Raw genomic sequence first — 12,337 nt, forward strand, 5'->3', positions numbered from 1 at the left:
TCCTTTCCAACCTGGTGATTCTGTGATTCTGTGATTCAGGAAGCCAACTGTGCTCACCAAGCACGCAGAAAGACACATCTTTCTGTATGGTGAGTTTTGATCACATCTGTGATTTGCACCATCAAGGGAAGGGGCAGGCTGCACGTCCAGCAGCCGCCAAACCCCCGGCAGCAGTATCTAGTTGTTCAGCTCTTTGACTATCGTCTCCTCAACCTGCAAAAGGAAAGACACTAAAAACTGCGAGGACAAACAGAAAACATTCCTTTCCTTTTAAATGCTTTAAAAGCTTGTCCTGCACTCTGCAAAGCATGCTAAATCTCACCAGCTTTTTCACCCGTGGGAGGGTAGAGAGACTACCACGGGGGACGCAGACAGCTTGAGCTTATAAATAGAGCTTATAAATAGCTTATATATACCAGCTTATAAATAGAAGGGCACTCAAACATGTAGACACAGCCCTTATCTGTTCTACGCTGCCTCTCAAACCAGCCAGAAGATTGATCTGTCAGGGGATCTCCACAAAACAGCTGATAATTGGTACAGTGCTATATCATACCCTCCCCCATCCTTCACTGAAAGACTGAAAGCAAGTTACTAAAGCGTTCAAAGGAGACAAGTCAGAGGGGTCATTGCTCTGTCTAACTGCAAAATGCTTCTGGAACTGCCAGAGCTGACACACCAGTTCAGGAGTGCCCACGCTGCCCTTTGGAAACGGCTCCTGGCTTGCTCTGTCACGCCAGTCTGACTAAACGGCGTTGAAGCTCAGAGCTGCTTGGTGCCCAGTGAGCTCAGCGCCCAGGAAGGCAAGCTCAAGTCTGCCTGGAAAAGAACTCACAGATTTAAAATGACGGTTCTCTCTGGGAGCCAGAAGATCCCTCGTTTGTGAAGCTCCCAGATTACTCTGAAAATAAGAAGGCCACTGCCAGCAGACTTACACCCATTCCATGGAGAACTGCACCCATCCACAGATCATAAATAGTTCGAAAACCTACGATTCAGAGCAGGCTTTAGCTGCTATAATTTATGACAAGACATATACTTGTTCCCACCAACCCAGGCTCAGAAAATTAAGAAGAAAAACCCAAACCCACACCAGGTACCCTGCCAGCACTAATCACTCTTGCTAATCACAACAAATATTACTATAACATGAGGAGGGTTCTTATCATAGACTCATAGAATGCCATGAGTTGGAAGAGACCTACAAGGATCATCAAATCCAACTCCTGTCCCTGCATGGGACAACCTCAACATTCACACCATGTGTTGGAGGACATTGTCCAAATGCTTCTTGAATATTCTCAGGCTTGGCACCGTGACTGCTTCCCTGGGCAGCTGTTCCAGTGCTCCACCACCCTCTGAGCAAAGACTCTTTTCCTAATATCCAACCTAACCCTCTCCTGGCACATCTTCCTGCCATTCCCTTGGGTCCTATCATTAGTCACCAGGGAGAAGAGATCCACACCCGCTCCTCCTCCTTCCCGTGTGAGGGAGCAGTAAACTGCCATGAGGTCCCCACTCAGTCTTCTCCAGGCTGAACAAACCAAGTGATTTGAGTTGCTCCTCATGCAGCTTCTCCACTAAACCCTTCCCCGGTTTTGTGTCCTCCCCCGGACACTCTCCAGTAGCTTTCGATCCTTTTTATGTTGTGGCACCCCAAACTGCACACAGTACTGGAGGTGGGGCCACCCCAGTGCGGAGGAGAGCAGGACAGTCCCCTCCCTGGATTGGGTGCCAATGCTGTGCTTGATGCACCCCAGGACACGGTGCCCTCTGGGCTGCCAGGGCACTGCTGGATCATGTTCAACGTGCCCTTGGCCAGAACCCCCAGATCCCTTTCTGCAGGGCTGCTCTCCTGCCTCTCGCTCCCCCGTCTGTACGGACAGCCAGGGTTGCCGTCTCCCAGTTGCACAATCCGGCACTTGCCCTCGTTAAACTTAATGCAGTTCTTACGCCATATGTACTGCTCATACACGTGCCTACGCATGTAACAGAAATATTAACACCAGCTCTAAAGTTACTGCTTCCCAACGTTATTCTTTGACAGGTTAGGCAAACACCTGGATGCTATTAATTTTTAACCCCAAGAGGACATATTCTGTCTTTATGTATTTACATAATACGTATCAATCATAACTTAAATAACAGATAATTGATTATTACTCATTAAACATCAATCTTTACGAACATTATAGAAGTCAGGAATTAAAATTAATAATACTGTGCCATTTTGCATAAAGCATGTCAAAATTGAAACAAATGCATCTCTGCTTCACATTATATCAATGGAAGAAAGACTAAAGAAACTACCAAAAAAAAAAAGATAGCAAAACTTTAGGGGAAATTAATTTAAGTTTATACAGGAATTTTAAATCTAGTTCTCCTTCAAAAACACTCATTACTGAAAACTTTGCTGTCAAGCCTTGAACCATCTTATAATCCCTCTATAATGGCTCAGACATGGGTTAATAAAAAGCAAGATAACACCCCAATTAAGCAAAACAAGCCAGAACTGTTCTACATGACGTGTTAACACCACTGTGCTTGATCTCCTCCACCCTCCAATACCATTTTGACCCAAGTGCTTGGAAACGTAAGTGATAGAAAAGTAACTTGTAATTCTTAAAGCATAATAAATATCAAAATCTTGCGTTTTGACTGGAATTTAAATGTATGCTAAACGGGACTTCAGACTGAGAGGGACATCTCTTTAGACTCTGTTCCATCTTCCCAACAAACTGTGAGAAGAATACATCAAATTGAAAATTCCTACCTAGAACTTGTAACACAAGAAGGAATATAGCATGTGATAGGACAAGAAAGGGACCAGCTGAACCACCTCATTAATGTAATCACTTTGCAGACTTTTGACAATTCTAAAAAGCTAATTAAAAAAAAAAATGAAGCATATATCCAGGGCTTTCTGAGACTACTTAAAAGAACACAAAAATTTTGTATTTATAGACAAGTTTCAGCCACCAGAATGGGGAGCATTATGTGCTTTGGAATTGCCCTGAAGTTCCTCTAGCATGCATCAGTGGTCGGTATTGCTCCTGAAAACAGTCTTTATCACGTTCACCTTATGAATTCAGCTGAGCTGGGCCTCTTCATTTGATTACGCAAAACTGCAGAGGAAGGCACATCTTGAAAATGTGTGAATAATTTTTAATTGCACAGTTTGGAGGTTTGTTCTGACTTCAAAGAACCCAAATTTCAAAACCCCTCGAACCAAAAAGTTTAGACTTTCAAAAGACCCGTCTCTTACAACAAAAAAATAATGAAAGCAAGCATTTTGCACATTCAACGCTTTCCTGTTTAGTGAAACAAGCATGAAAAGTAACAAGCACAGAAGCTTTGCATAAACTCTGCGAAGGAATGAAATCATTCACTTGCAGACACAGAGCAACCAAATGAAAAGTCGCTGTTACAGAAAACAGTATGAGGTTTCAGGGAACAGCAGTGAAGTACTTGCTACCTACAGGCAAAAAAGCTCCACATCTCTCACTTCTGCATGTGATTACGTTTACTTTCCCAGACTACACAATCCACCAATGCATGTTTTTTCTCGGTTTTGTTTCATGTCCTCAGTTGAGAGAAAAATGAAGGAAATAGACCACGTTCCTCACAGGGAGAAAGCACGGGAGGTGCACCGCGCATCCCTTCGATTATCCACTTAAAACACAGTGCATACATTGTGATTAAGCTCCATTGTGCTGCTTTGGGGAGGGTTCTGGCAGCCACCTGCGTTACTGGATCCCTTCCAGAAAGGTTGCTCAACAGACATCTATGCTACCAGGAGCTGCGCACAGGCATCACATCGATCTCTCGGCTTCCTTAAAGGAAACTGCACAAAAATACACTTTCCTTATCTACAAAGCTTCCCTGCGATTGTCGTGTTCAGGGAATCCTTCTATGCAGTCCTCACAGGGGAACGGTTCTTAATTTCATGCTGGTATTTAGAGGTTTCACGGAAAGCCTATCATGTTTCTAGCTCAGAATTCACAGCATGGGTCCGTTTCAGGGACAATGAAATACTGACTCAACATTTAACACCACTGAAATAGAGTTCCTGTCAGCTGGTTGAGATCATCGGTCTCACATGTCAGGATAAGTCACGGACCGCCAAATATTAAGGGCAATATTTTGTTTATGAAGGGGCAATAGCAATAGTCTTAGGGATAATACATATACAAACACAGCAGTGAAAGATAAAACCAAAACGCCAGTGGACGCTCTTGAGCAAAATAGCAACAGGTATGCAGGAGAAATAAAGAATTTAAATGTACAGGAAATGTTCTCATGAAAGATACAAAGAAATACAAGGGATTACGCTAAAAGACAGGAAAGGAGAAGTGCTTTATGCTATTATAAAACCGTAAGCATACATATCTTGTGCTCAGTACATCATCGAGTTTAGGAAAAGTGATACTATGTAAACAACAAACTCGGCAACCACAAATATATCTGACACAAGGGAAAAGCAACACTTCACTGGTACCAAAAGCACCAATAGCTTCCTCTTGATGAGCAGCCGTACCTAGAAGAGGTGCCCATCAACGTAAATAAAGGTAGACAGTGTGTAGAAACACGAACCAAAATCCAGTCTGCATAGATTTTAACTACAATATGGAGAACATCATTCACACAAAGCATTTATATTCAGAAATAATCAGCTCTTTTTATCACACAATTTTAACTCCTTTGCTCTATGCCACAAAGCTTCACCTAAAAGTCTCCATTATTTCTCCTTGAATCTTTCCTGGCATTCTTGCTAACTAACTGGTAACAAATAACACATTCCAGATTGGGTACATCGCATTTGAAACAAGGGGAGTATTCATTCCCTGGGCCGTAAAGCGATAGCCCAGGAGGCAGAATGAAGTAAAAACGGCATCTTTACTGTCCTATCATGTCCTGCAAACTCATGTCGCAGATGAAGGACAAAGTGATAGCATTTATTCAAAAAAAAAGATTAAAAAAAATCGTGAATTAAGTTTTTGAGGAGTATTGAAACATACAGTTGTGAAAACACCCTGATTAGCTTTTCTTCCTCTGGGTGCAGAACAGCAGGAATTGCTACGATAGCTTTAATCCAGAGGATAAGGCTAACGTTTACTTTTTCCAATACATAATTTTGTTCAAAGTAACACCACCAGAATGTTTGAAAAAAGGGAGTGGAAGATTTTTCTGGGCCATTTTGGCCTTTTCCTTTGTTAGGATATGAAGCACTGTGGAAACGCTTCAAATATTAGTTGCAAAGGAGATTTTAATGATGGTACACACCCTTGTATTTACTGTTCTCTTGAAAATTTCCTAAAAGTACCTGTCAAGACTTGAAATTACCAAGTGCTGTCGAAGTGTTTGCCTTATGACAACAGCAGTGAGTGTTCACCAGCCATCAATATTCACAGTCTCAACTCAAGCTTGTTTCCCAAGCTTCCAGGTTTTGTGCTCAGCTTGTTAAAACTTTGCAATTCCACATGGATCAGACAAAAACTATACGTATGTGCCGTCAAACAGAAACTACAGCATCACTTCAATGCAATTCACTTTAAGTCAAACTCAGACCTGTTTATACATGAACAGGCATTCACCCTTCACATGAAACATTGAGTAAAGTTTTCCCAGCCTTCCCCCGGTCTTCAAATAACTCTCCAGTTTCAACAAACACACCACCAGAAATAGAATTCCCACAGATCACCACACCAAAACGCTTTGGAGTAATAAAAGTAAAACTTGCCAGTACATCTGCAGAGGCACAAGAAATGCTGTCCTCAACAGAATGATGACAACCAGTTGGTCATACACCTACATTTCCCATAATGTAATGACTATACCAAATGGCCTTATGGAAAAAGCAACAATGACACAGGTGAATGAAGACATACACGTAATCAGTAAAGGGGAATATTGCCAGCAGGTTAATATGTCTTCAAAACAGCAAACCTTCAGTCCGGATATTCCAAACAGAAGTTTTTTCAAACAATAATTCAACAAACTAAACTTATAACCCACCTAGACACCAAAAATCACAGGCTACCTGCAACTGTTTTATTACACTTTATAATTTTCCCTACGCTCTCCTTTTCCCCCTGCCCTTCATGCTTCACAGGTGAGAAATATATTTCTCTTTTTTCCACTGGCTTTGTCTTAAAACCCCTTCTCTTGCTACCAATGTGCTATCCTGGCTCCCCTGGAACCAACCCTGTTTTCTCTCAGTCTAACAGCACAACGAAGTTAACTCTGACAAATGCGTTTTGAGGCACATTATGTGGCTTCTGTTGCCAAACTACAAAATTACTTGTGCATAACAGCTTTTTAAGTTTCCATCCTTCCATCCATCCATCCATCCATCCATCCATCCATCCATCCACATTTTGGTTAATATTAGCTTTCCCTGTGGATTTAGCCTAGTTTAAAACCACTGTATAACACCATAAATAAGGCATTGCAGAATTAGTCAACTCTAATTTGCAGAGCATGATATAAAATGGTAAAAGGTTTATTATAAAATTCCTACTTCAGTACTGTTCCGCTGAAGTTCTCTCCCCTTCAGGAACATACTACATCTGAGGATAAGGTAATTTTTTTGCAGTAACTATCAATAAAATTAATTTCACTTTGATGGTTTCTTGCAGTAAATTAAAAAAAAAATAAGTTAGACTTTGACAGACACACAAAATTTCCTACTTCATTAGACCTGTGATTATTTTTTCTCTTTCAGGCTCAAATAAAAACTTACGTCTTTTCCCAGGACTCTAAGTTCAAACTGTGTTTCCTTGAAGTGAACTTTTGTAATTCTAGGCCTGTAATATCGGGGGGAAAAAAAACACAGAGACTTAACTTTATGCACAATAAACTATAAATTTATATGTATTTATATAGAAAAACAGAAGCAAATTCAGAGATAGATTTCTTTTCATTTATGCATCAGATATCGACAGAAAATTTGCAATATTTAAACATTTCAGCATGAGTATGACAAAGGTGAACTACGTTTTCAATACTTGGATTATCAAATAACTAAAAATTATTTGATATATTGATATATGAGATATATATATTATATTGATATTTGATAAATCTATAATCTAGACATTTCATATATGTAAAATCCAGACAAAGATTAGGAATTCCAAATATACTTTTTTTTTATTGAGACAATTTTCAAATAGATATCATAAATCATATATTTATATACAACAACACTGTTACTGTTTTAGCACGGACTGCAACTTTAAATTATACATACCAGAAATATTTTCCTACTTGTTTTTTATTCTTGTAGACAACAACACCTACGGGTGTTAATCCTAAAAAATACTCAGATTTGTTTTCACCCTAGAAAATAAAAATGTGTGTCATTCATATGGTTGTAAGTCTTATCCATGTAACAGTGAGGTCTAGCGGTCAGTCAACCTGATGACTGACTCGAATGTACCGTTTCTCTCTCTCAAATGGCAAAATAGCATTTGATCTACTGACAAAAACTCCCACACAAAAAATTGTAGGGATAGAGGCAAAGAGGTAAGAAAGAACGGCAGTAAGGGACAGAATGGGAGATTTCACGTGGCACAGTGAAAAACAAAAACTTTTTTTTTTTTTAAGGAATTACTTTCCACTATTTCACAAATGGCCCAAATTCAGAAACTAAACTCTCGACTCAGATGTGAACGCAGGAGACATCCTTACTTTCGGCTGAAGGTAAATCGTGATTTTCTGACCTATTCTACTACAACAAACCCTCACAGCTGCCTCCTCCTTCCTGAAAGAACATTACCTGTCTACTGCTACCAAGTGAAATAGCTCCTTCGAGAGACTGAGAGCACTTTTTACGTTCAGAAAGGGTAACGACATTCAGGAAACAGCTGCGTGCACCATCTCCTCCAAAGAAAACTGCTCCTCAGGTCAGCAACTGGATGGCAAACCGCATCAGGAGAGAACAGGGTGAATACCACCTCCCCGGCTTACGGTCAGTGACCAAAGTCAGATGTGCCCTACACTTGGAAGAGTGCAAACCACAGTGCGTGAAGTTAAAGTCAACTGCAAAAGCTTGTTCATGGGCCTGCTCGAGCTAACGAGGAGGAGTCTCGCAAGCTCTAAACAACCACAAAAAAGCATCAACTGTGAGACAGACTCAGTGTAGAAAATGTCCTTCTGTGTGACTACTGATGTGAGAAAGATCAAGGGCACCTCCGCAAGCTCGACCTGTGCTCCTCAGTGAACTAACTGCCAAAGGCAGCTTTACTTTTAATACCACCAAGTGAGGAAAAGAACTACATCTCTTCACATGTGCAGTTTCAGCCTCAAAAGGCTTCTGTTGCAATATAAATAGGAATGATGAATTGACGGGTTCGACTTGGGCATATTACAGCTCACCCCTCGTCACTGAGGCAGGGATCTCACTGCACAGCAAAAGCAAGCTAAGGGAAAAAAATGTTCCAGGCTCTGCTAACGCAATATGATTTTGTTGGATCGTGCTGAATCTTGTTACAGCAACTCCCCCGGCTTTCTCTGGGTGGGAAGGGCACAGTGCGTAGGATATGAATACAATTAAGCCACAGGGTGCATTAAAAAGTACTTCATATTGCAGGCTACACAATTTTCATTGGGAAATACACTTAATCTTCCGGTAGTATCTTGATTTCTTTATTTTCTTTCAAGTAATTTTACAAAGTACTGACATCTAACTCACTGAACCATCTACATTACAACTCCTCATTTGAACTTTTTTTCTTCTATTAACAAAAACCCCTGCCACAAGCACAATTATTCAAACAAGACAGAACGATGCTTCCGCCAGGATCACAAAGCCTCCAGGTGATGACCTGAATCCAATCCCAACATACATGCTGCTTTACAAAAGAAGTGGAGGGTTTTGTTGAAGCAGTATAGACAACTTGCAATGATACAGCAGAGGAAAAGGCTGGAAATGTACTCTGGATCTTTAGCAAAAAAAAAAAAAGCCAGATATTCTGCTGCTGCTCTGCTCCAGTTTTTGCAATGTTATTGAAAAAGTTTCAGGATGCACTTGCTGTTATTTACACAAGAACAACTTGCAAATTCTTGTGTCAAAGACAAAGTTTATAACCCTCTCTCATCTCCCTTGACGCTTGCACTAATTACTTCTTGCTAATCTGAATTGTTTTTTCCAGAGTATAAATGATTGTCTTTTATAGGCGTAACACAATCACAGACTTCCACCTAAAAAACATTAGGCTTCTGTATGTATGAGTGGATTAATCCCCTCGGTCTGTAAATACGTCTTCCTCTGCCTGTCTTAGGTACAGTGTTCCATTTCAAGGTATTCTGTGGCAGCCGAACTGGGTAGATACTCTCTCCCACGTTAGCACAAAACCTCTTTTTTCATTGTCACCAAGTTTAAAATATTTAAACAATACTTACATAAACAGGATGAAGATCCACTCCATACATTTCCAAGGACTTGGCCACCCCTAAGTAGTTCAATTCTGCCTCAGCAGGAACTTGACCCCTGTCAACAAAATTCTGTGTAAGAATTTTACACTTTCTGTCAACATATTAAAATAGACCACGTTAATAAATTCAGTTTGCTGGACAGGTACACAACCCCTCCCACTCTTCGTTTAGACTGTCATTATCCTTTCAGCGCTGTACTTCTGCTTGCTCCAACCAAGACTGGATAGTAGGCGCAAACCTTTACTATTTTTTGCTGTGAGATCCTACCACAGACATGCTATTATGTGTACAATGTATGCCTACTACAGTGGCTAATCTTCTCCCATCTGTCACAAATATGTTTCAGACACTCCATTTTTAGCCTTGAATATGCAAAATTTATGCATTTTTTTCCCCATACTACGTGACTGCTAATAAAGCCGGAATGGAATGATTGGCCAGGGTACTATTTCCCCACAGCAGTGTTGAAGGCACAGAGGACTTCTGAAAGGAGTGTTCATGACTTCAGATAAAATATTCCTTTCTTCATGAAAACTTGCCTACAGGAAGTCACGCCAGGTGGAAATACCCGTCTGCTGCCGCGAAAACAAAGTTTGGAGTCCGTCTCAAGAGTATTTTCAGTTTCAAAGATCTAGCTTGTCTTCCTATGTGCAAATATAAATTCATCAGTTAAAAACTACCATCAGCTGCATGCCGATTGTTTGGCAGGTGGTGAGGGAGGGAAATGGCTACTAGGAACATAGCTGACATCACTGATGAAGGATTTATTTTAAAAAGGAAGAAAATGACTAAATAAATTCAAAGCCTTCATTTTATTCTTCCCTTAATTACTGCTGTTCATATAGGAGCAAGAGACTCTGTGGCAAGCCTGAAATAATCGAAACTGCATTTTTGTCTTTGCTCCTTTTTAATACTTCTATGAAAGCTACTGGAGTGTTATAGGGAAAGGACAGCACAGCTTGTGAAAACATCAAGTCAAAAAGATGCACGTCCTGCTTCACCCTGTGATCGTTCTTTTGGGGAAAAACTTCACTGCATTTGCTACCTTTCAAATTCAAGGTGTGAAGCAGAGCTCAACACTGGACTCAAAACTAGTAGAAGTCCTGCAATATGCACATTCTTGCTTCCTGTCTCGCCATTCTCTTCAGGCTTGCAGCTACTTTCCTGGTTTTCCTAACTCTTTTGTGCCTGACAAAGTAAAAAGCGCATCCAACATGAAAGACACAAAGCAGCAGAACTAACAGGAATGCAACACTAAAATCCCTTCTTTATATCTTATCCGTGTTGTAGCACTGATACTGTTTTAGGTGTTAACCCTTCTTTCTAAGGACTGATGGGAAAGCAGCAGACCTGAAGCCTGTAAGAGAGATTCCTTTCTTCAAGAGCTGGATTTCCCAGCAGGAGCAGGGCTTCCCTGTGATTCATCTCTCTATTCAGAATACGCAGAACACTGGATATTCAACACATCAGTACTGTCACATCTTTCAAGCCCTTCATCCACATCTGCTATAACACTAACTGCACAGCCTGATTTTTAAAAAAAAGATATTAACAGTTCTCAGAAATGTAAGCAAAGAGTTCACCGGAGCAGTATTGCCTTACTGAATTCCCAGGCAGGCTAAACATTGGTCCTGAGCAAAGTGGATTACTTCATTACTGAATTAGTGCTAGAATCCAACTCCAATTTAAATACAGCTGTTACTGACTCCTTACTGAGCATGCTGAGAAAAGTGTTGATGTGCTTATTCCACTATTTTCATCCATCTATGAAAGTATCAAAAGGGTTAGATGTCAAATAAGAGTGTGTGCATGTAAAAATATGTATACATATATGTATAATGTATACATATTTTTACATATGTATACATAAGTATACATATTTTTACAATAACACATGATTTATAAGAAAGTGCATTTGCAAAAATATTAAATAAAATAAAGCTTTGAGCTGGAGCTTCTGAAGGAAGCAGACAGAAGTGCGAGGAAGTTCTTTCAAATACAGATGGAGCAGACAGACTATGAAGAGGGGGATGTCAGGGAACGAAATAACTCCCACTATTACAAAGGTTAGGTGTTCCCTTTTTACCACACATGAAAACACAAACCTCCTTACCACCATGCAGCTTGACAATGCACCCCAGAACTGACACAGTCTGTGCCGCTGGTAATGACAGAGCAGGCGATGTAAGAGCCGTGCAGCTGACGTGCACCGCTCACTTAGATGGATGAAGAGCAATCGAGTGCCACTGACGTCCCTAAACAATACTGAAAGATACTCTCAAAGCTGCCAGGGGCATTTTAGCTTTCTTTATGCCCCACTGACAGCACATAATACTGATGTAAGATATGCCAAGTATCACTGCTAGCGCTGCTGCAATCCGGAACAGGCAATATCAGAGGGCTGATACAAGGTCTCCCATCTGCACTGAGAGATCACACGTCTCCTCCTGCACCATGAACGCCTTCTTCCTTACATGCAAGTCCTGAAGCCACTGCTTGCTCTTCCAGATGTGTATGACAATGTAAGATCTCCTCACCCTGCTATATGACCCTGGGATTGTCATGTTTGCTTATGTATGGGACAACAATTGCAGAAAGCACGCTGCAGAGACTCGATGCAGTCAGAACCGCTCACTTCCAATTCTCAACTTCCCTAATCTTACCTGATTTAGAAACTTAAAACCGCATCCTGAATGAATCCCTGAGTAGCTTGTGTACTACATAAAAAAAAACCTGCTACCAAAACCAGTTTATCTGGACATAACCAGCACACGCAAGGTATGCCACACCTATCTTGCAGAAACCCCACGCTTCCACGCTCCAGAAACCATAAAGAAGTTCTCCTAAATCGCATCACAAATCTGTCCTAAAATGTCTCTTGTAGGTGAGATAATTTGGA

The 12,337-nt window shown here is 40.8% G+C and overlaps 1 protein-coding gene across 2 annotated transcripts in view; it reads right to left on the bottom strand.

The window, feature by feature from the left end:
* Positions 1 to 12,337, bottom strand: part of EPB41L4A (erythrocyte membrane protein band 4.1 like 4A) — a 138,544-nt gene that overhangs the window by 50,800 nt on the left and 75,407 nt on the right. For both annotated transcript variants that reach the window (XM_054054143.1, XM_054054145.1), the window contains exons 7-9: positions 9,406 to 9,493; positions 7,253 to 7,341; positions 6,743 to 6,806 (exon numbers count right to left, since the gene is read on the bottom strand). In XM_054054143.1, coding sequence (XP_053910118.1) covers positions 6,743 to 6,806; positions 7,253 to 7,341; positions 9,406 to 9,493 — 241 coding nt within the window. The remainder of the gene's footprint in view (positions 1 to 6,742; positions 6,807 to 7,252; positions 7,342 to 9,405; positions 9,494 to 12,337) is intronic.

Source organism: Cuculus canorus, chromosome Z (genome assembly GCF_017976375.1).
Source record: "Cuculus canorus isolate bCucCan1 chromosome Z, bCucCan1.pri, whole genome shotgun sequence".
NCBI classification, from domain to species: Eukaryota; Metazoa; Chordata; class Aves; order Cuculiformes; family Cuculidae; genus Cuculus; species Cuculus canorus.